The sequence below is a fragment of the Rhinatrema bivittatum genome, chromosome 13 (assembly GCF_901001135.1).
Source record: "Rhinatrema bivittatum chromosome 13, aRhiBiv1.1, whole genome shotgun sequence".
NCBI classification, from domain to species: Eukaryota; Metazoa; Chordata; class Amphibia; order Gymnophiona; family Rhinatrematidae; genus Rhinatrema; species Rhinatrema bivittatum.
The window spans coordinates 174,722-198,766 of record NC_042627.1 but is presented as its reverse complement, the minus strand read 5'-3'; the positions used below and the strand labels follow the sequence as shown (position 1 = coordinate 198,766).

General features: G+C 45.5%; 1 protein-coding gene across 2 annotated transcripts in view; it reads left to right on the top strand.

Annotated features, from left to right (window-relative positions):
- The window catches only part of OSBP (oxysterol binding protein), a 201,378-nt gene that overhangs the window by 85,168 nt on the left and 92,165 nt on the right, over positions 1-24,045 (top strand). For both annotated transcript variants that reach the window (XM_029575088.1, XM_029575087.1), the window contains exon 7: positions 9,152-9,283. In XM_029575088.1, the coding sequence (XP_029430948.1) occupies positions 9,152-9,283 (132 nt within the window). The remainder of the gene's footprint in view (positions 1-9,151; positions 9,284-24,045) is intronic.

The following is a 24,045-nucleotide window of genomic DNA, read 5'->3' as shown; positions in this document are numbered from 1 at the left end:
CCACAGTAACAAGCAAGCTACACCCGTGCTTATTTGTTTACCCAGCCTGTGCAAATCAATCCTTGTTGGTTGTCTGAATATAAATCCACTTTTCTTCATCCCCCTGCTGTTGAAGCACTGAGCTGCGCAGCATATGTATTTCAAGTGAAGTAGCAGGCTTAATTGATTTGGGGTAGTAACTGCCGTAACAAGGAAGCTACACCCATGCTTATTTGTTTACCCAGACTATGTACTTCAGTTCTTGTTGATTGTTGTCTGAATATAAATCATCTTTTCTTCATTCCCCCTGCCATTGAAGCAGAGAGCTACGCTGGATATGCATTGAAAGTGAAGTATCAGGCTTATTTGGTTTGGGGTAGTAACCGCCATAACAAGTAAGCTACTCCCCGCTTTTATTTGAATGCAGATCCTTTTTTCCACATTTCCTCTTGCCATTGAAGCATAGAGCAATGTTGGAGTCGCATTAACCGTGTGTATGTTTATTGAATAAGGGTATTATCTCCAGGTAGTAGCCCTCATTCCCGCAAGCCTCCCTCTCTTCATTCACATCCTCTAGACTTTATGGATCCACAGTGTTTATCCCACGCCCCTTTGAAGTCCTTCACAATTCTGGTCTTCACTGCATCCTCCAGAAGGGCGTTTCAGGCATCCACCACCTTCTCCGTGAAGAAATACTTCCTGACATTGGTTCTGAGTCTTCCTACCTGGAGTTTCAAATCGTGACCCCTGGTTCTGCTGATTTTTTTCCAACTGAAAAGGTTTGTCATTGTCTTTGGATCATTAAAACCTTTGAAGTCTGTATCATATCACCTCTGCTCCTCCTTTCCTCCAGGGTGTACATATTTAGATTCTTCAATCTCTCTTCATAAGTCATTCGATGAAAACCATCCACCTTTTTGGTCGCCCTTCTCTGGACCGCCTCCATCCTTCGGAGATATGGTCTCCAGAACTGAGCACAGTACTCCAGGCGAGGCCTCACCAAGGACCTGTTCAAGGGGATAATCACTTCCCTTTTCTTACTCGATACTTCTCTCTCTATGCAGCCCAGCATTCTTCTGGCTTTAGCTATTGCCTTGTCACATTGTTTCGCCGACTTCAGATCATTAGACACTATCACCCCAAGGTCTCTCTCCTGCTCTGTGCACATCAGCCCTTCACCCCCCCCCCCCCCCCCCCCCCCCCCATTGAATACAGTTCTTTCAGGTTTCCACACCCCATATGCATGACTCTGCACTTCTTGGCATTGAATCTCAGCTGTTATATCTTCGACCACTCTTCTAGCTTCCTTAAATCCAGTCTCATTCTCTCCACTCTTTCCGGCGTGTCCACTCTGTTGCAGATCTTAGTATCATCCGTAAAAAGACAAACCTTACCTTCTATCTTTTCTGCTATGTCGCTCACATAGATATTGAACAGGACCAGTTCCAACACCGATCCTTGTGGTACTCTGCTTAACACCGCTCTCTCTTCAGAGTAAGTTCCATTTACCATCACACATTGACATCGAGCACGCTTCCTCGATCCAATTCCCTAGTCACCCAGTCAAAAAAGTCAATCAGATTTGTCTGACAGGATCTTCCCCTGGTGAATCCATGCTGCCTCTGGTCCAGCAATTCTCCCGACTGTAGATAGTTCACTATTCTTTCTTTCAGCAGCAACTCCATTACTTTTCCCACTACCGAGGTGATGCTAGCCGGTCTGTAGTTACCAGCCTCCTGTTTGTTCCCACTCTTGTGAAGTGGGACCCCCACCGCTCTTCTCCAATCACTCGGCACCACTCCCGTTTCTAGGGATCTATTGAACAGGTCACACAGCGGACCCGCAGGCACATCTCTGAGCTCCCTCAGTATCCTGGGATGAACCTCATCAGGCCCCATGGCTTTGTCCATTTTCAGTTTCCCCAGCTTTTCCCACACATTCTCCACTGTAAACTGAGTTACATCTACTCCATTCCCCTCCAGTTTCTTGTTAACTAGCGACGGTCCTTCTCTTGGGTTCTCTTTAGTGAACACTGAACTGAAGTATTCGTTTAATATTCTGCCATTTCTTCATCTCTCTCTACACATTGATCCTTTTCACCTTTCAATTTCAATATATCACTTTGAACTTTTCTCCTTTCTCCGATGTATCTGAAAAATGTTTTGTCACCTCTCTCTACCTCTTTGGCAATCCTTTCTTCTGCTTGACTTTTTGCTGTCTTGATTACTTTTGTCTCCCTCAGTTCTATCAGATATTTTCTTTGTGCTCTTCCCTTTGGGATCCTTTATATTTTTTGAATGCTGTTCTTTTAGCCTTTATTTTGTCAGCCACCTCCTTTGAGAACCAAATAGGTTTAGTTTTTCTTTTGCTTTTCTTTACTTTTCTAACATATAGATTAGTTGCCGTGATAATTGCTCCTTTTAGTTTGGTCCACTGTTACACATCTCTCTTGTTCTCCCAGCCTTCTAGTTCTTCCTCCAGGTACTTCCCCATTTCAACAAAGTCCGTGTTTTTGAACTTCAAAACTCGGGTCTTCGTGCTTCTTCTCCTTATCCTATTTGTGATATGAAACCATACCGTTTGATGATCACTGGTGCTGAGGTGGGCACACACCTGGACATCAGAGACATTATCTCCGTTAGTGAGCACTAAATAGAGTATAGCTCCCTTTCTCGAGGGTTCCATTACCATTTGTTTGAACAAAGCCCTTTGCATGTTGATGTCCATTGCTTCACTTCGATCATATCGTCGGTCTCTGGCCAAGTGACCTCTCCTTGCACAGTTGAAACAAATGAGAGATGCTGTGGACTGGGCTTAGGCCCCAGCTGTCATTTCTGAGCTGGGGTCAACTGTTCTCATTACTGTGCCAAGGGGCCTATGTGGGGTACCTTTCTAGCCTTCAGACTACATTGGGCATTAATTGGGCCTAATAGAAGGCATCTGCCACTTCTATTACTTTTTCCAAAGTGAGCCTGAGTGCTGATCGAGCTGACTAGGAACTGTTCCAGAAGCACTTGTTGGGCTACCACAAGGCTGGTCTTTGCCTCTGGCTGTAGCCACTTCCATCTGGCATCTTTCAGTCAAGGAGCTGGTTTTGGGGACTTTCCCTGGGCTATAAAATGCCCATTTGTAACTGTTGCCTAAAGGTTTCTGAAGTATATCCTGCTCTTTTCAGGATAGTGTTCTTCACTTCTGCATAGATTAGCTGCTTGAAAGACTGCTTGGCTTTGCCAGTGAACAAATTTGCCAAGTACGTGGTCCACTTGGCTTCTCATCAACCTGCCGGGTGTATAGTCCTTTTAAAGCTATTCAGGAAAATCTCTGGGTCCTCTCCTGTCTTCAACTTAGAGAATCAGAGGTTAAAGCCGTGCCTGCATCATTGGAATTGCAGGGTTTGATATAATTGTGATGGAGAAGGTACAGAGAAGGGCTACCAAAATGATAAGGGGATGGAACAGCCTCCCTATGAGGAAAGACTAAAGAGGTTAGGACTTTTCAGCTTGGAGAAGAGATGGCTGAGGGGGGATATGATAGAGATGTTTAAAATCATGAGAGGTCTAGAACAGGTAGATGTGAATCTGTTATTTACTCTTTCGGATAGTAGAAAGACTAGGGGGCATTCCTTGAAGTTAGCATGTGGCACATTTAAAACTAATCTGAGAAAGTTCTTTTTTACTCAACGCACAATTAAACTCTGGAATTTGTTGCCAGAGGATGTGGTTAGTGCAGTTAGTATAGCTGTGTTTAAAAAAGGATTGGATAAGTTCTTGGAGGAGAAGTCCATTACCTGCTATTAAGTTCACTTAGAGAATAGCCACTGCCATTAGCAATGGTAACATGGAATAGACTTAGTTTTTGGGTACTTGCCAGGTTCTTATGGCCTGGATTGGCCACTGTTGGACACAGGATGCTGGGCTTGATGGACCCTTGGTCTGACCCAGTATGGCATTTTCTTATGTTCTTAACTGATTCAGGATTGTTTGCTGGTTGCTCATCAATGCCAGCTACTGGCCAATTTGTTCAGTCAGGGTGTGCAGTGACCCTCAGGTTTTCTGTTGCCCCTTGGTTGAGGGCCTGTACCACCCTGCAGGTTTTCTGTTGCCCCTTGGTGAGGGGGATGTAAGGTCCACTCCAAGTTGGTCCACTGGCTCTGGTACCACAAACATTTCTTGCAGGACTCAGTGCTGTTCTGGAACACTCAGACAGCAAGTTTTTTTTCATACAGAAAAAGAAAAAAAATCCTGCCTGTTTGGTGTAGACTTACTATTAAGTCCCTCTATCTAGGTGGAGCTATTCTCCTTGGCCCTTTTAAAATCTCTCTCCTGGCAGCTGCTGTTGCTAGGCCCCAGGAACCAGGAAAGAAAAGAGAATTTTTTTCTGGCTGTGTTAGCTTAGCTCAGATACCTCACTTCTGACACCATATGTGACACTTTGCTGTCAAAATGGCCAGAGAACAGACACAGGCTAGGCTCTGGCTGGTTTTCCTTGCACGTTTATTAATATACATGAAAAAAACAGCTTTGCATACTTCAGCTTATAAATTTATTTTATTTATTTATTTATTTAACACTTTTCTATACTGACCTTCATGGTTAAAAGACCATATCAGATCGGTTTACATCGAACTGGGGGACTGAACCAAAGACAATAGTATAAAACAGGAAAAAACAAAGCTACATTCAACAAGGAAAATAAAACTTGGAGGCATAGACTGCTGGAAGAGAAAAGGCCTAGGAACGCAGAAAACAAGTATAAACGATTGGTGAGTCAGGGGAGGATCTTATTGGAAACTTCAAGGAGGTACGGAGATCCATAAAAACCTCGGCTAATATAATAAAGAAAGAAGTATTAGAACACTTTATCTCTTGGTCTGGGTCTTCTCTAGGGTCCTTCATTTTCCGGGGCCTCCTATTTCTTCCTGGGGCCTGACTAGATATACGACTTCCCAGACCGTGATTTTCTGTTATCTGAGGCTTAAGGTGGACCAGACCAGATCTCTGGATCTGGTTCTTTAAGGTATTCTGAGGTTTTCTTGTGAATACTTCTTCACAGTTGCGTAAAAGGGAGTGTTGATATACATTCTTATTGAATGATGGACAAGAGAAACCATTAAATATAATCTAAGGTAACTGACTATAGCAGGTGCTGACCACTGTTTTATCCTGAAATCTTTAGGGAATATTCACTTGCATTATACCCAAAGAACAAAGTGTCATTTATGAATCAAGAAATTAGTACAGAATGACATATCTGCTTTGCATACAAGGACCTCAATACCTTATCCTCTTTGACTGCAGGGTATCACCATTTTATAATGAGATCCATAAGGAATACAGAAAACTTTTGATATGAGAACATAAGAAATCCATACTGGGTCAGATCAAAGTCCATCAAGCCCAGCATCCTGTCTCCCAATAGTGACCAATCCAGGGCTTAGGTACCTGGCAGATCCCATAAAATAGATCTGTTTTTTGTTACTCCCATGGATAGCAATAGATTTTCTAGTCTATTTGGCTGCTAGTGTGTTAGGGACTCTTCCTCCTGGAGCTTGGTTAAACCTCTTTTAAAAACCCACTGTGCTCCTTGCCTTGACTTCATTCTCAGCTAACAGATTACATAGCTTGATTGTGTATTGGGTGGAAAAGTACTTTCTGCAATTTGTTTTAAATTTTCTGGTGCTTATTTTTATGGAATGTCTCCTTGTTTTAGTACTTGAAAGGGTAAATATCTTTTATTTACCAGCTCCACCCCACTCAGAATTTTATAAACTTCTTCTATTATGTTCTTTTTCAGCCATCTCCTTTGCATTCTTAACCTATAGTTTTCCATTATAGGGGAGCCATTCCATCCCCTTTATCATATGTGTTGCCTTCCTCTGTTCCTTTTCTTGTTCAGATATCTCTCTTGAGATGGGGCAACTAGAATTGCACATAGTACTCAAGCTATGGTTTCATCATAAATCTCTACAGAGGTAATTATCATCCATTTTTTCTCCAACAAGCAGTACTCAGTTATGACACATAGGGTGATGTTCAACGGTGCCAAATGGACCCTTCTCTCTATACTCAAAGCTTTTACTTTACTGAGCCTGTGTGGGAATTGCCTCTTGAGGTACCTCAGTCTTTTTTTTTTTTTTGGTATGAGCCTCCGCATGGATGCATATCCTTTCCTGGAAATGTTTTCTTAATCCTTTCATTGGGATTTTTTTGTTGCCTCACTACATTAGCAAACCCCCCAAGCAACACTTTTCAGTGCTATACAAAAAAAAAAAATACCAACTGCCCATTACCGATGGACATAGCTGCAGTCATTGCCTGGGACCAGACCATGACCAAGTAAACTGTTGACATTATATCTACATGCCTCTGCGGTTCCAGAAATCAAGGGCCTGGAAAATGGAGGACCTGCACAGGTCTCTGAGGATCCATAGTCAGTCCTTCTCCCAGAGCAGGGTTTCCTCATACTTTCCGGATGTAGATGTGAGCAGAAACTCCTCTAAGATGCCTCCTCTGTCAGTGGAACTAAGCCAAAAATAAAGAAAAAGGCATGATCCGCAGAGCCGGCTGTGCTCTTGGCGCCGAAAAATCATCTAGCCTTCATCCAGAGAAGCCGGATCCCATTTGTTCAGTGGTCCCCTTAATTTCCAGCTGGTCTCTGGTGTAGATCTGTCAAGAGTCCAGAGAAGGGGCAAGAGGACGCTGTTCCACCTCAAGTGCTAGGCCAAAGAGACATCTGTGGCGGAAATGGTGAAAACTTTCTTTACCTGTCTGGTGTCTAAGGATAAATAGTACTTTCTAACCTCTTCTTTTCAAAATATATTTTCTTCCACGAGGAGGAGCCCCAGCTTTTCTAATAAGGGTGGGTACTCATTCAGATCCCACACTAGATGCAGTGGAATCCAGCCAGCCTGAAGAGATTCACCAGGGGTATATACCTGAGGTGACCAAAATTTCTTTGCAACATCCCATCCAAGAAAGATCCTAGAATGCTGGACAATTTTCATAGGTGAATATTCCAGAACTTAATGTAAAAATATCTACTCATCAGTTCTACATAGTTTAGTACTTAAATGACTGTTTGCAAAAGCTGAAGCTGTTTCTTCCATCAGGTGATACCATCTCATTGTTACCACAGTTATTCCTTGATGCAGAAGAATGCGTACGCCATATTTTCTTAATCTATGAAGATGTGGATACAACCTCTCGCTCTTCCTCGGCTTTCACAGGAACATGTCGGATAGCTTAGTGTTGGGCAAGCAGCTTGCAGGACGATGTCCATGATAAGCTAGTGGATATCTCCTGCCTCAGAGACTTTCTTTTCAGAGATAAATTCAGGGAGACGGTTGCTCAAATTAGAGTAAAATGTGGCAGTTCAGTCTCTGAACTGTCAGAGTACAATCTGCTCCATGCCCACTGTACTATGCTTTTAAAAGGCCGCACTTCCAGAGATATCCCTCTGGTTATGTATGCTCCATACTCACGGTTCTTTCACGATCCTGTGGTTGCATACACAACCAGTCCATCGTCCGGGAGAACAGGCTCTTCATACCTTGGACTGCAAAAGAGCCTTGGCTTTCTATCTTGATTGCACTGCCGGCCACAGACAGTCCACCCAGCTCTTCATGTCCTTTGATTCCAACAGGCTGGGGAGGGTGGTGGGTAAATAGACCTTGTCGAACTGGCTGGCAGATTGTATTGCCTTCTGCTTTATGCAGGCAGGCCTTCCACTAGTCGGCAGAGTAAAGGTTCACTGTGCAGGCTATGGCAAAGTTAGTGGCACATTTTCATGCAGTCCCCGTCGTTGAGATCTGCCGAGCCGCAACCTGGCGTTCTCTTCACACGTTTGCGGCTCATTATTGCTTGGATAAAGACAGGCGTCAGGACAGTGCATTTGGTCAATCCTTCCTGCATAACCTGTTCTGGGCCTGAACCCAACTCTTTGTGCCTTTGATAACCAGACTGTCCCCTGCGGTTCCACAGCGATGCACTTGTGTTGTGCCCGTTGGCACATTGTTTGGTTGCTGTTCACCTCTCCTGTTAGCAGGGGCAGTCTGGAGCTTGCTATTCACCCACATGTGAGGACTACCATCCTGCTTGTCCTAGGAGAAAGCGCAGTTGCTTACCTGTAACAGGTGTTCTCCTGTGACAGCAGGATGTTATACCTTAGGAATCCTGCCTGCCTCCCCACGGAGTTGGATTCTCCTTCGGTTTGTTTTATTTTTCGCTCATATTTTGCTATGTTACGAGTCTGAAGGGGACCTGGCGTGGACACGTGAGGATAGTAGCAGGCTGGGCATGCTCACTCTACTGGTAAAAGCTTCTAGAAACTTTGACAAAAGTTTTCCGTGCCAGGCTCCATCAGATGATGTCACCCATATGTGAGGACTAACATCCTGCTTTCCTAGGAGAACACCTGTTATACAAGTAAGCAACTGCACTTTCCCCATGTGCATCATTTTCTACTTTTGGACAATGGTCTACTATAGTTAATTTTCAACAGGGCTTTCTTATTAGTCATTAAATTAATTTCATAACTTATGTACTGTTAATTGAAGGGGCAAACAAACTAATACACAAATTAATAAATACACATTTAAGCTAAGGTAGCCATGGACTCTGAGATTTTTTCTGTTTGCTGTAAGGTTTATCCTTAGAATTCAAGTTGTGTAATTACAGTAACTGAGAGCCATCCAAAGAGGCATTGTGACCCAGTGTTGACAGTATATTAGACTAGTATTCAGTTACAAGCCAGAGATTAGCATGTATGTATCATGTGGTTACGTCTCATCATTTCAAAGTGAGAGATTCATTATGAACATTTAATGCACCAAATCCCAGGCTATTACAGCCTGCATAAAGTCTGTAATAGCCTGAGGGGTTCCTCTGCTTAGGAAATTTAATAGACCAAATGCTACCATAAGAGTACACTAGTGAGTGGAGCTCCAAATCCTCATACCCTTGTATCTCTGCAGTGTGGCTTCTTTGTACCAGTGGTGGTATAACCAGTAAACCAGCAGAGATGGCATTTGGGTTGTTCCTTGTGATTCCATGGCAAGGCCCAAATTCTGCAACTGCTAAATCATGGGAAACTGCAGGCCCTGTTTACAGATAAGAACATTTTCTTCTGATTGCCATTTGATAGTCACTTTTTATTATGCTGGTCTCTTCTACAGTATCGACTACTTGCAGAAGACACAAAGAAAGAAAAGAGAACACGGATCCCCTACAAACCCAATTATAGCCTAAACCTTTGGAGTATCATGAAGAACTGCATTGGCAAAGAGCTGTCCAAGATCCCCATGCCGGTAAGGCTCACCTGGATTGTGGTGATATGTAGGGGTGGATAAAAGGAAGTAACAACTTTTGGGATATCGAGGTGAACATTACTTGCAGGGGTTCTATAAGTGGTAAAGATGGCCAAAATGGTTGAAAACTGAGCCATCACACAATTTTCTGTAGAACTCAATAAACAGTGAGGTTAAGTCCTCCTTTTTTTTTTTTTTTTTTTTTTTTTTTAAATTCTTTATTTATTGCTTTACATAATTAATTACAATAAACAAATTACAATGAAAATAGAACACATGTCAATCATAAGAAAACAGGAAACAAAAATCAATTTCTATATTGTTTGACCCTTATTTGGCATTTGTTCAAACAAGGCAAAATAAAATGGAATCTTCCAATGAACGAAATATTTAGGAATAGAATTATAGATTAGGAAATAATATACATCATTTCTTGACCTGTTTTACTTTCCTAGTTGCCGGTCATTAAATCTCGAGAAGATCTTTTAAACCTTTAGGATCGGAGAATATATAGTTGTTACCATCCAATTTAATAAAACATTTACACGGATATTTTAAAGAAAAAGTTCCTCCTTTCTCAACTACAGTTTTTCTATACTGTAGGAAATTTCTTCTTCGATCTTGAGTATCCTTAATTAAATCAGGAAAAATCCACACTTTTTGGCCATAAAAGGTATTTAATCTATTACGAAAAAAGGATCTCAGAATATTATCTCTATCCGTAGAGAAAGCAAATTGAATTAATAAGGTTTCCCTTATTTTAACTTCAATTTCTTCCTGTGACTTTTGTAGTAAATCTGATAAATCTATAGAGCTCTCTTTTATGAATTAAGACCAACTTCAAAATATCACATCACGAAATGTTCAGCTTCCCAGTGGTCTTAGGCATAGCTCATCCTCCTATTGATCTCCACAAAGTACTCCTTGAGGATACAGTTCAGTTTCAGTGATTCTGTTCTAAAGAATAAAATCACAGAACATATAGATAAATATGATTTAAGTGGTCGCAGGCAGCTTGGATTTACCTAAGGGGAATCTTGCCTCACAAATCTGCTAGACTGTTTTTTGAAGGGGTGAATAAGCATGTGGATAAAGGTTATTTATTTATTTATTTATTTTTGGTTTTTATATACCGGAAGTTCCTGTATAATATACATATCACTCCGGTTCACAGATAACAGAGATAACTATCGCCGAGATGGCGGTTTACATGGAACATATAGAACAGTTAATCTATTATAAAGTAGAATACAAACTAAGATCTACTAAGAACACATAAATAAAGCAAATTTAAAGGTGAACCTGTAGCTGTGTATTTGGATTTTCAGAAGGAATTTGACAAAGTACCTCATGAGAGGCTTCTAAGAGAATTAAAATGTAATTAGATAGTAGTATTTCTCTGAATCCAGCAGATGGTAGACTTGTGCAAAATCTGGAATTTGAAAAAAGAAAAAGATTGCTAGTCAACTAAGAAGAGTATGTACTCCCTGAGGTGTTATTTATTTATTAAGGCTTTTATATACCGACTTTCTTGATACAAATCAAATCAATTCGGTTTACAATGAACTAAGCAGAATATACAATTAACCAATCAACAAGAGATACGGAGCATACAGTTACATTATAACAAGGAAGCCTTAACTTGGAGTAGGAAAATAAAGAGGGGCTGAACGGAGCAATAAATATATAAAGTGAAATAAAATAGAATAAATACTATATACAGAAGAGGGGGCAAGGGGCCAACCTCTCTTTAATGAATATTATGCATGAAAAATTTGGAGAGTTTTGTTTACAGAGATGTGTGGTGTACAGTTCTAGATCAGGCAATGGAGTTTGTAGTGGGGAAGGCTTGTAGTGGAGTTTGTGTTAGGTTCCTTCGTGGGCCATCTCTCAGGAAGAGCAGGAAGAGCAGGGCGAGCGGGGTGGGGTTGGATATCCCTGGTCTGGCTCAGCCTGCAGCATCCAGAGGGATTGAAAACCGGGGTTCCTGGTTCTCTTGTTCCCTCTGAGGTGGTCTTACCCATACTCTGCAGCCAGAAGCAGGAAAGTATACTTTTATTTCTTGCTCCTTTAATCATGATATACCTTTAAAAAAAAAGACAAAAAGGACCAATCGTGTGCTTCGGGGGCCGAACGCCAAAATCAGGCACAAGGGTGAGAAGTTGCAAATGTGACTCAGCAGCAGCACAGGGGTCAGGGGCAGCTTTGAGAGGGTGATTTGCACCGGCAGGAGGAATTTAGTTGTGGCATTCGTGAGGCTTCAATGCATTCTCATGGCATGAGTGCAGGAGAGATGGCACCAGCCACTGAGCATGGGAAAGTCTGTTGGGCCTGCAGTATGAGATGATCGTGTCTGTGCACAATGCAGGGGGAGAGTTCTTCGACCTCTGTGAGGGGAGGGAATCTCCCTGGAGATGGCAGGTGAGTCATCCGGTTGGCAAGGTCCATTAAGGAGGCCTCTGGGGGTGCTGAGGGGGCAGTGGGCATTTTGCCTCCACATGGCAGAAAGCAGGTAACATCAAGGGAGCCCAGGGACTCCCTTCCTTCAATATCGCCTATGATCCGAGCCACGTCTGAGATCAGGAAGGTGTGGGGGAGCCTGCGGAAGACGGTGTGGACAGGGGTTCCAGTGATTCTAAGGAATTTACCACAAATTTTGTCCTACTTGCCATAAGGCATTTCTGGCCTAAAGGGGAGCAGGGGGTAAGTGGCCGCTCACCCAGAAGTCCAAACGCATGACTAAGAGGCCTAAGATAGCTTTGCAGGGAAAGTCAGGGACTGTTCATCACCTGCTGGTGCTTGGATGTCCTTTGGGAGAAGATGGAGAGACTTCTATGGATTCAGATGGTTCAGATGGACCTCAGGAGGATCCTGGAGATGATTTTGGTGTTCCAGATGCAGATAAGGGCTTGTCGGACCCATGGAGGGGAACGACCCTAGGGTTGTTCGATTATTCTGGAAGAAGGAGTTACGCCCTCTCATTCCCCATGTTCTGGACAAGCTGGGGATCAAGATCACGCAGGAAGAATCTGACAATGAAGGGGTGGACCCTGATCCGGTTTTCTGCTGCGGGGGCCACCAAAGACCTTTCCTTTACCAAAGAAGATGAAGAAGTTGGTAATCGGAGTCATGTGATGTGGTGAGTCAGGCAGGAGGGTTTTGCCTAGGCTCTGAGGGTTTGCTCCTACCATCACCTGCAATCCTCACCAACCTGCTGAAAAACTACTCATCTTTCTTGGTAAAACCTGAGAGCATGTGTCCATTGAGCATTACTTGCAGCGGGCCTCCCCTACAATGTCTGCGAAAGGAGGTAAGAAGGAACAAGACAAACCTAGTGGCCCCGATCCCAAAATGGCACCCGGGAGCGACCCCGCTAAAGGAAATCAAGCTACAGCAGTGACTATAACTGAAATCAAAGATGTGGTATATGCAGCATTAGATGAAAAATTAGCCGGAATCGCATCCCAACTCACCGCGGTTCAGTCTGCCTTTGCTGAAATTAACCCCTTCATTGATCAGGCGGAAGGCCACATAAGTGTCTTAGAGGACGACTCCTTAGCCTGTACGGCTAAGATGGCAGCCCAGGCAAACCAGATCGCAGACCTCGGAAACAAATTAGATGACCTTGAAAATAGGGCGCGCCATTCCAACCTCAGATTTTTAGGATTTCCAGAGGCCGTAGAACGGGCTTTAGGGCAGATACTGGAAAGCTGGTTGCCTGAAGCATTAGACTTACCAGAATTGCAAGGCCACCTCACTGTCGAACACACCCACAGACTCGGGACCAAAAAAGAGACCACGCAGAGGCCTCGTCTTGTCATCGCAAAATTTCGTAACTTCCAGCACAAGCAAAAAATCTGGCAAGCATTCTGGAAAAAACAAAACCTTTCTTATGAAACCCATCAGATCCGCTTATTTCAAGATTATTCGGTCCAGGTATCTGAGGCATGCAAAAGCTTCTCTCAGGTATGCTCCTCTCTTCACCGAAAACAGATAACATTTTCATTGCAATTCCCGGCCAAGCTAAGGATATGGCACAATTGAACGATCTCACATCTTTTTATCACCCTGTTTGGCCATTTTAAGGTTATAAAATACAATTACCCCCAGATTCTGCTCTTTCTTTGTGCTTTGTTCTTTCTTTTTGCATCCTAAATGCATTATTCTGCCTTTTTTTTACCATTAAATCTTAGCTACTAGACCTTAGACTATTCCTCAAGCTTTACTAGATCCCTCCTTATGTTTCCTCTCCTTTCTGGCTGTCCATTCTGTAATAGATTCGGCAAAAAGGCAAACTTTTCCAGGCAACATTTTTGTTATGTCGCTCACAAAAATGTTGAAAAGAACCGGTCCAAGGACCAATCTGTGCAGCACACCCCCACCCCCCCCTTCTAAGAAAACTCCATTTACCACCATCCTTTGTCACTTCCCACTCAGCCAGTTTCTAACCCAGTCAGTCACTCTAGGATCCATAGCAAGAGCACATAATTTGTCTTCTGTCCTGATTCCAAAAACGACTGCTGATTTCTGATGTATCATGGATCTCCAGAATGTCAAATACTTACAGAAACAAAAATTCAGGATGGAATCCTTGAGCACAATTCTCCTCTTCTTTAAAAAAAAGAAAAAAGCTGGCTTTCTTTTCTAGACCTCAAAGTTGCTTACACTCACAGATTGATCCACAAAGCTCACAGACAATTTCTTTGTTTTGCTATAGCTTGGATTTGTCAATAGGCATGCTAAGCATGCACTTAGGGGCAGCAGGCTAGCTGACGATCTGCTTTCCGGCTGTGCTGAATCTTACTCAGCAGAGAACAGCCCTCTGTTTCATGATCCAGACCCTCGCCTCCCAGGCAGGAGGGGGAGTGAACTTACAGCAGGCAGATCCAGTGGGGATCATTGGAGGGTGAGAAGAGAGGGTGTTTGGCTGGGTGATGTGTGTGAGAGAGAGAAGAGCTAGGAAAGGTGGACAGTGTTTGTATATTTGAGAGAGAAGAGACTCGTGCCACATGTTTGTGTGTATGTGTCAAATTGGGTGGGATGTTAGGGAATGCAAAGAGGAGCATTCCCTAACATCCTCTCCTCCTCTACATACTGCAGTTCAGATCTAACCTCCCTTCTCCCCAGATTCTGAAACCCACTCCCAACTCTATGTACTCCCTCCTTTCTCAATCCAAGAACTTCCCTCGCTCTCCTTCCTCTTGCCTCATCCCAGATTCCTAATCTCCCCATCTCCCATTCTCCCCATCCTCTGTCTCATACTCCTCTTCCCTTTTTCTCCTCTCCTCCCTTCTGATAATTAAACTGGGAAACGGTCTTATTTTTATAATTCAATATAAATTTGCCAATTTGCCTCAGAATTATTTTCATTTCTGTCACAGAAAATCTACCCCTGTGCTGCCACAGGAAACTAACTGACTCTGCCTTAGACCACCTGCTTCCTCTTATCTAAGCTTGGGGGAAGGGGGGGGTGGGTGGGCAGAGGGCAACAGTACCAAAATCCTAAATCTGTCAGTGCTACCAATATTATGTTTTTCCCTGCAGATAAGCCATGATGTCTGGGGAACGACCTCTGGTCCTCTAGGTGGCAGAGTTTCTCAAAGCACACAGAGCTTTGTCCTGTGTGCATGTGGACGTCATACACCATGTGACTCCCAGACTGCCTCACTTTTGTTCTTCCGTGCTGCAGGGTGCTCGTGGAGCTCTTTTTCTTTCTTTTCTTTCTTCTTTTAAGCTTACATCCTGCTTACTTGCTACCGTGCCTGGCGGGGCTCAAACCTGGTAAGCAGAGCAGAATCTCTTCGCAGGAAGGTTCAGGCCCAACCGAGGGCCAGAGTTTCTTTCTGAGCCTCTACAAAGGACAGCCCATCTCCAAGGGCCCAGAGCCTGAGATGGCCAGGATTGCAAGCTGAGGGAAGTAGCTTCGGGCTCGTATGCTCAATGCTAGACCAGGGCAGTCCTCCGGGCCCCAGACAGGACATTCCGAGAGCAGAGACTGGAAAGGCCTCCTCGGTAGAGCCCTTTGGCGACCGCGAGGGCCCTCTCAAGCATCCCCATGCCACTACAATGCCAGGAGTCTTGGAGATAACGCCGTCTTTATGACTCAGAGTGCAGGCTCCGGTGATGCTGACTCAAATGCAGGAGCATGTCGATGCTTGGAGTCTGCATCGAAGAACACAGACGTAGGGAATCGACATCAGGGCGCACCAACGCAGGGAGTCTACATCAAGGCGCACCGACACAGGGAGTGCGTCAGAGCATGGCTCCACTCATAAGAGACCTCGGATCAGGTCCTGCGTGCTTCTGCTTCCCCAACTCCAGCCCTCAGCCCTGCAAGTAGCGGTCGTCGGGATCGTACATGCAGGAGCCCCTGGAGGAATGATACAGGTAGAGCCCTAACGTGGAAGGGGGCACACCCCAGAGATCCAGACTCTGTTGTTCTGCTTGGGGCACTACCTCTGAGGCTCTCTCAAGGGGAGAGAGAGGCCTCTCAGGCAGCATCCCGGGTTTCCCAGCTTGGAATCCAGCTCCTTACTTTAATGGAACAAAAGTACAATGTGGAATTTGGTTTCGTCTGGAAGATGTCGCTAGCTGGGAGGTCAGTCCATGAGTCGACACCTCCCCCTCGAAGCTATCCCCCATGGGAAGATTTCTCCCACTTAGAGTTCATGGGGTGGGAAATGCTCTCAGTGTGGAGGCCAGAAAGGTGCCAGACCCGTGCAGAGCTCCTTGGCATACTGGGAATACCGAGACATCGGCAGAGCCAGCCGCCTTGTCTTATACGCGATGCTGCATGCAGTGATCACAAGGGCATGGGAATCTCCTGACTCGAAGCCTGCAACATCTCGAAGGACAGATCGTAAGTTCTGGATGCGCGAATCTGCGTTCTACAGTTCAGCCCAGCTCCCCCATGCTCCCGTCATGTTGGGGGGGGGGGGGGGGGGAATCGGTCACGCTCACATTCCAGCAGGTGTGTGACAAGAAGTGTTTGGGCATACATCCGAAGCAGGGATGCTGGATGTAATGTTGAACAATATTTGTATGAATGCTTCTTTCCTTGGAGCCCTGGGTCCTTGTTGTCGCTCCAGGCAGGAACCCCCCAGAACAACAGCACGCTGTGGGGGAAGGCCTGTGCATTTGACATGTCGGCCAGAATCACTGCAGGAGTCAGTACAGCCAGACAGGTGGCATGGCTTCGGCCCTCTGGGCCAGTGCTATCAGGGAAGATGTGCATAAGAAACAGCCGACCTTCCCTGTTCTCCACTCAGCCTTTTTGGAAATAAAGTCCGAGAGTCGGCAGCCCAGTTGAAGGAGCAGAACGTGGAGTCCCTCGCTCCCCTAGCCAGCTCCCACCAGAGGACATTACTCCATCCTAGGAGATTGTCCAATCAGACAATCTAGGACCCTATCGCCCCAGCAATCACAGGGCTGCGGCCACAGTGCAATTCACCCTGCTGGCAGGGCCCCTTGGATGTCACCAACCCCAAAACTCAGCAGGAGTCTTAGGAACACCTAGGCCACCTCCACCGTTCCAGTAGGGGGAGGACCCTCTCATTTTCACCAGTCTTGGGAAGCGACCGTATCGACCGTGGGGTACTCTACATCGTCACCGAATCTTCCGCCTCGCATACGACCGCACAGCAGCAGCCTCAGCTGCAAGTCAACCATAATGCTCCAACAGTGCTGCATCTATCGAGTTCCTGCTTTCCAACGGAACCGGGGATTCTGTTTTCCATACTTTCTCGTTCCCGAGAGACCAGAAGGCCTTCGCGCATCTGGGACCTCCGGGATCTGATCAGGGTTATTACGGAAAAGTTTAAGGTGCTTTCTCTCAAGACCATTCTGCCTAATCGCAACTCAAAGGGGTGTGTGTGCGCTAGTTCTCGGGGATGCGTCACATTCCTATCCACTATATTGGTGGGCAATACTGTTTCCAGTATCAGTGGACATAACTTCCAGTACAAGGTACCCCCATTTGGAATTTATCAGCCCTGAGTACCTTCATCAAGTAGCCTAGCAGTGGTAGTGACCGTCTCCGGGAAACGGGAGACACAGTTGTTCCCCTACCTCAACAGGTAACCCTGGACCCACCCAACCTGCACCACAGTCTGCGGATCATCAAGTGCTGGGAAGTGTTGAGCTTGCTTGTCAACCACAGAGAGTCCAACCTGCAATTGATGCAGACCCCCTCAATTCATCGGGGCCGCAATCAACGCGACACTGAACAAAGCGTCTCTACTGAAACAGGATTCATGCCCTGCAGACTCTGACCACCCAATTGATGATAGCCACTCACGTCCCAACCCGGCAATCTTGACCACCCTAGGGCACAGTCATGTGCTATCCATATCCGCCTATACAGGTGCCGCCTACAGTGAGGCCTGAATTCACAGTGGACATAACACCTGTACCCCTTGCCACGCCAGATCAACATCACGATAAGCATGAGAAGGGACTTCCATTGGGTGTTGAGCCTGGCATGGCTGGCTAGCCTGACCATGCATGCCTCGAACAAGGGGTAAGGTGCCCACATGGAGTATATGCAAACCCAAGGCCAACAGTCAGACTGGGAGAGAACTCAGCATGTCAACCTTCCGGAGCTAAGAGCAGCAGGGACTCCTTGCGTATGTTTGAAAACTCCCTTAAGGGGATACGGTCATAGTCTACAAAGGCAACTAGGTGGTAAGGAAGTAAGGTCCGGTTCCTGGAGACCCTGCCAAGAAGCCGTATGCATTTATTTATTTATTTAAAATCTTTTCTATACCGTTGTTAAGCTAGATGCCGTCACAATGGTTCACAATAAGGCACATAACTTCATGTTGCATAAAATGTCTTAAATTATATCAACTAAACAGATGCCATCAAAATACTGTAACATAGTTTCATAATAAATATTAATTGGTGTGTGTTATAAGTCATGTCCAATTCTATCTGTATCAGCTATAAGATAAATTAATACTTAACTCTAGTCCTTTGTTGTTGAAAGAAAAAAAAAGAAAAAATGAGAAACACACAAAAAAAGGTGTGTGTGTGGGAGTTCTACTTACCGCATCCTACATTTCCCTGAATGCTACCCTCCACTCTCTTTGTGGTATGATTGCTTAAATAGCCATGTTTTTAAACTTTTTCTGAAAGTTTTTGTTTCTTTGCAATCTGATTTCTAAAGGCATATTGTTCCAAATTATAGGTCCTGCTAGGGGGTAGGGCCCTATCCCTTACTTGAGTTAGTCTAGCTGTTTTAACTGAGGGAATAGTTAGCAATGCTTTGTTTGCTGATCTCAGGTTTCTGTGGGGGATGTGTACGTGAAGGGCTGTGTTCAGCCATTCTGCTTTTTCATCATGTATTAATTTATGTATAGTACATGTATGGCATCTTCAAAGGGGCAGAGAGGAAGTCTGTCACTCCCCAGGCGACTTGTCTGTCAGGCATAACGAACCGCAGGGCAGACAGGCTCAGCAGGACTTTTACCCATACAGGTGGGAATTCAGCCAGGATGTGGCGGGCGACCTCTTCCAAACCTGGGTCACCCTCATAGATCTGCAACCAAGAGCAACAGGAAGGTTCCCGGATTCTACTCCGGCAACCCAGTAACCAATGCTAGGCACAGAACACCTTCTCCATTCTGTGGACGGAGGGACTGCTGTACAATCCGCCCCCCCCCCCCCCCCCCAATCCCACTCAGATCGAGATCCATCCAGATATACATCCCGGACAAAGCATATAAGAACATAAGAAAATGCCATACTGGGTCAGACCAGGAGTCCATCAAGCCCAGCATCCTGTTTTCCAACAGTGGCCAATCCAGGCCATAAGAACCTGGCAAGTACCCAAAAACTAAGTCATATCTCATCCTTACAGCTCCAGCGTGGACTGACAGCTGTGGTATGTCATAGAGTCTACCTATCCATCGGGCAGCTGGTGCCCCTCGAGCATGCAGGGGACCCATGATCTCAGGAAGGAAAATCCTTCTCCACCTCATGCGTCGCTCCCTGCATCCCCAAGTGTGGAGATTGAAAGGTCAGTATTGACGCATCTTAACTTACTGCTGCAAATCCAAGAGGTGTTGGTGTCTTCCAGATAATGTTCCATCAGGAAGAACTACCAAGGCAAATGGATCAGACACAAGTACTTGGGGTGGACCCCTCCTGCTCCCAGGAGTGCCTGTCAGAATACTTTCGCTCGCTATACCAGATAGGATTGGCAATGCCATCTGTCAGAGTTTGTCAGCACCATCGCAGCCTATCACGACTCTGTGTCGTCCTGGGGTCAAGCCACCTGGGTTCCAGGTTCATGAAAGGCATCTTAGGCTGTGCTCACCTGTCCAGAAGCTCTGGTCCTGTGGGACCTAAACCTAATCCTAGAGCAACTGATGCTCTTGCCCTCTGAACCCTTTAGACAGCTGTCGTCCGAGAGATCTCTCCTGGAAAGTTTCTTCCTAGTCACCTTCACCTCAGCAAGGAGGATCAGTGAACTACAAGAGTAGGTCCGCTATCCATCATACCTGGAGTTCCATCACGTTAAGCTGGTATAACGAATACATCCCTCCTTCCTTCCATGAGGTTGTTTCGGCATTTCACCTCAACCAGACGATCACCCTACAGATCTTCTTTCCGAAGCTGCAAGGGACCAAAGCAGAGAAGTGGCTTCACATGTTGGTCTGCAATCGTGCCCCGACTTGTTACAAGTGTTGCACATATTCAGTATCTAGGGCTTTCAACTCCTCATTCCCCTCAACCCGAATGTCTGGCTTCTGGGCTCCAAAGAAGCTCTTTCATCTGGGATCTCTCAATACATGCCTTTCTGTTCCAGCAAAAGATCAGAAGCCCTGAACACTGCATCGAAGGCCATCAAGTCAGAGCAAGGGTGTCGCCTATTGCCTCCTTAAGCGAGGTGCCTATCCTAGACACATGCAAAACCACCATGTGGTCGTCGTTGCATACCTTCACTTTACACAACCGCCTCGACCAGCAGGCGACTGTGGATGCGGTGATGGAACAAGCCATCTCCCTGTCAGGATCAAAGTAAGGAGACTGTCCGCAACCAGATACCAGATTGAGCGTGCCTCTTAGAAGCCGTAAGGAACGATGCACCACTTCCAGGTGCCTTCAGGCGGCGCTCAGCCTTCCAGCTGGTGACTCCCTAGACATCATGGCTAATTCAGATTGCTTATCTGCGGGGAAAAAAAGCAAGTTTGCTTACCGTAAATGGTGTTTTCCATAGATAGCAGGATGAGTTAGCCATGTTATCCCACTCGCCTCCCTGGACAGTCTCCACTCCAGTTCTATGACAGCCACATGCACACAGGGCAAAGCTCTATGTGCTTTGAGAAGCTCTGCCACCTAGAGGACTGGAGGACATTTCCCCAGACATCATGGCTAATTCATCCTGCTATCTACGGAAAACACCATTTACGGTAAGCAAACTTACTTCTCCTGTTTGGCCTTCCAGTGGCACCCAGTTTTCAAAACTTGCCTTGCAGTTGTTGCTCATTTAAAGATAAACATTGTTTTTTGTCTTCCTTACCCAGATAACTGGCTTATTGCAGGGCATTCCCTTCAAGATGCTCATTCTTCCATTCTCTGTATGATGAACACCCTTCAATCTTTAGGTTTTCCCACCCATTTTCCAAAATCCAGCACAAAACCATCTCATTTTATAGACTTCATAGGAGCTCACCTGGACATAGCACAGTGAAAAACATTTCTTCCTGACTCTTTGAGAAAATAGCTTGCATGGCAGTAGTGGTCCATGTCACACATATTGCATGTCTTCACATGAGATAAGCTCAGTGGCAACTAAAACATCAGTGGAACCAGCATCTTCAACCACTATTACCCAAGGTGAAAATAATTAATTCTCTCATCTCTGACCTGGTAGTTAGCTTTTAGAAAATTTGAATTTTTTTTTTTTTTAATCAACCCCACTTTCAAGGTTGGGTAGCTTGGCTGAGAAGCATCTACTCTTGGAATCTGTTTGCAAAAAAAGAAAATTGCATCATATAGATAACCTTATCACCCAATAAAAAAGTTGCTAGCAGAAATTTTTCATAAGGCTTGGGGATAACTGCACCTTGTGGCAGTTAGTATCCTTAAGAGAAACATGGGGGAAACCTGCACAGAGTGGCAGTTACTACCTAAACAAGCTTGCTGGGCAAACTGGATGGACCATTTGGTCCTTTTCTGCTGTCATTACTATCAGGCTGATTCAGTAAAAATGCGGGAGAGTGGACGAACGCCCGCTCTCCTAGCGCGCGCACCGGCCACTCGCCGGTGCGCACGATACAGTATGCAAATGAGGTGGTGCGGTAGAATCGGGTAAAAGGAGGCACTAGGGACACTAGTGCACCAATAGCGCCTCCTTTTAGCCCAGAGCGGCGGCTGTCAGCAGGTTTGACAGCCGATGCTCAATTTTGCTGGCGTCTGTTCTCGAGCCCGCTGACAGTCGCGGGCTCGGAAACCGGACGCCGGCAAAATTGAGCATCTGGTTTTCGGCCCGACAGCCACGGGCTGAATTCAAAATTTTTTTTTTAACTTTTTTTACTCTTCGGGACATCCGACTTAATATCGCCATGATATTAAGTTGGAGGGTGCACAGAAAAGCCGTTTTTACTGCTTTTCTGTGCACTTTCCCGGTGCCGGAAGAAATTAGCGCCTACCTTTGGGTCGGCGCTAATTTCTGAAAGTAAAATGTGCGGCTTGGCTGCACATTTAACTTTCTGTATCCCGCGCGCATACCTAATAGGGCCATCAACATGCATTTGCACGTTGAGGGCGCTATTAGGTGCCGCGGGTTGGATGCGCGTTTTCCTCCCCTTACTGAATAAGGGGTAAGGGAAAACGCGCGTCCAAGGTCAGGTTAACAGTGCCCTCCGTCGGAGCGCACTGTACTGTATCGGCCTGTATGTTACTATATTATCTAGAATTGAAAGCAACCTTCAGTGCTCTCCAACTATTCATTTCATGATTGAAGTGCAAGGTGGTGTTGATCCAGACAATCAAGTAGCAATGTTTTAGTTCAGGGGTCGACACATGTACCACACACCAAGAGGCCATTTTTAGTGGCACGACACAGCTGAACTGTGTTTCCTCTAAGCAGCATGCGTGTGTGCACAGCTTTCTTCTTCCCAGTGCAGGAAGGCCGGTGGGGCTTCAGTGGAGTTCATCCCACCGCAGCTCGAGAGGAAGAGGCAACCAGAGGGGACACGATGGAGCTCATCCCACCATAGCCCAGAGGAAGAGGCATCTGGCAGGGCCACAGTGGAGCTCATTCCATCAAAACCTGAAGAGAAGAGGAGGTTGGCAGTGCTGCGGTGGAGCTCATCCCTCCATGGCTCAACAGGAACAGATGTCTGATGGGGCTGCAGTGAAGCTCATCCCACTATGGGCTGAAGGAAAGAGGCATCTGGTAGGGCTGTGGTGAAGCTTATCCCACCATGCCCAATAGGGAGAGGAAGAGGCACTGGGGGGCAGGGGGCCATGGTGGAGCTCATCACACCTCGGCCAAGAGGAGGCGTCTGGTGGGGCTGCAGTGGAGCTCATCCCATTGCGGCCCAAAGGGGAAGAGGAGGCTGGCTGGCCACGATGCAGCTTATCTCACCATGGCCCAAGATGAAGAGGAGGCTGGCAGGGCTGAAGAGGAGACAGGCTTATCCCAACACACTCCGAGATGAGATGAAGCTAGTGAGGCCACAGTGGAGCTCATTCTACTGCGTCCTGAAGGGATACAGAAGCCATGTACATCTGTGTGTGTGAGAAACAGCCTTTGGGCATATGTGTGTGTGTAACAGCCTGTGGGCATGTGTGTTCTTGTGTGTGGCTGAGTAATTTTATTGGAGGAGAGATAGCTTGTATGTGTAGAACTGCATGTGGGAGAGAGAAAGCTTTTGTGTGGAGGATTACATGTGGGGGAGAGAGCGAGCATGCATGTGAGAGAGCATGTGAATGATTGCCTGTGGGGGGGATTACATTTGGGGGGGAGAGCACCTCTGTGTGGGATTGCAGATGGGAGAGGGAATGTGTTTGTGTGGGATTGAATGAAGGATAGAGTGTGTATGTGGAATTGCATGTGGGGGGAAGAGAGAGAATTGAGTGATTTCAGTGAGGGGGGAGAGAGAAATTGTGTGAATGCATGTGGGGGAGAGAACGCATGTGCATGAGAGATTGCATGTCAGAGAACGAGCAGCACCCTCTCCCCACACCATCCAATTTAACAGTATCAGGGTGGCTGGAAATCGAATTTTCTCAGGTATGAAGAACAGGTTTTTTTTTCTATCCTTAGAAACTTGAATTATTGTTTGTTGTTTGTGTCTGTTTCAAAATACTTTGGAAAAATTTTTAAAATTTCTGTGAGTTTTTAATTATTGATGGCTGTTCTATTCATCAGATGTTTTGAAATATTCATTTTATTGCTATGGTTTTACTATTATGATTTATATTTCTTAATTTTGTTGTTTGTTCTAATGTTTTATGAGGAATGGTGATATTTTTCCATTGTTGCATTGCAAACAGAGGCTGGCTTGAGGTTGAGATTTCCAGTTTTTGTCTGCATATTTCTGTTTATACTTTATGGCCACTTTATTCTGTATTTGATGAGATTCTTCATGTGTGATTGGAGAGAGATATTCTGCAAGCTAGAGTTTAGTTTCTTGGGAGGGATCTATAGTAGCCTGGCCTGTTCTGTTTTCCTAATGGGTATATTGGCAAGAAGAGGGGAGGGAGGGAGACAGTTTTCTCTGCTCTTTTTTATAATTTTGCTTTTACAT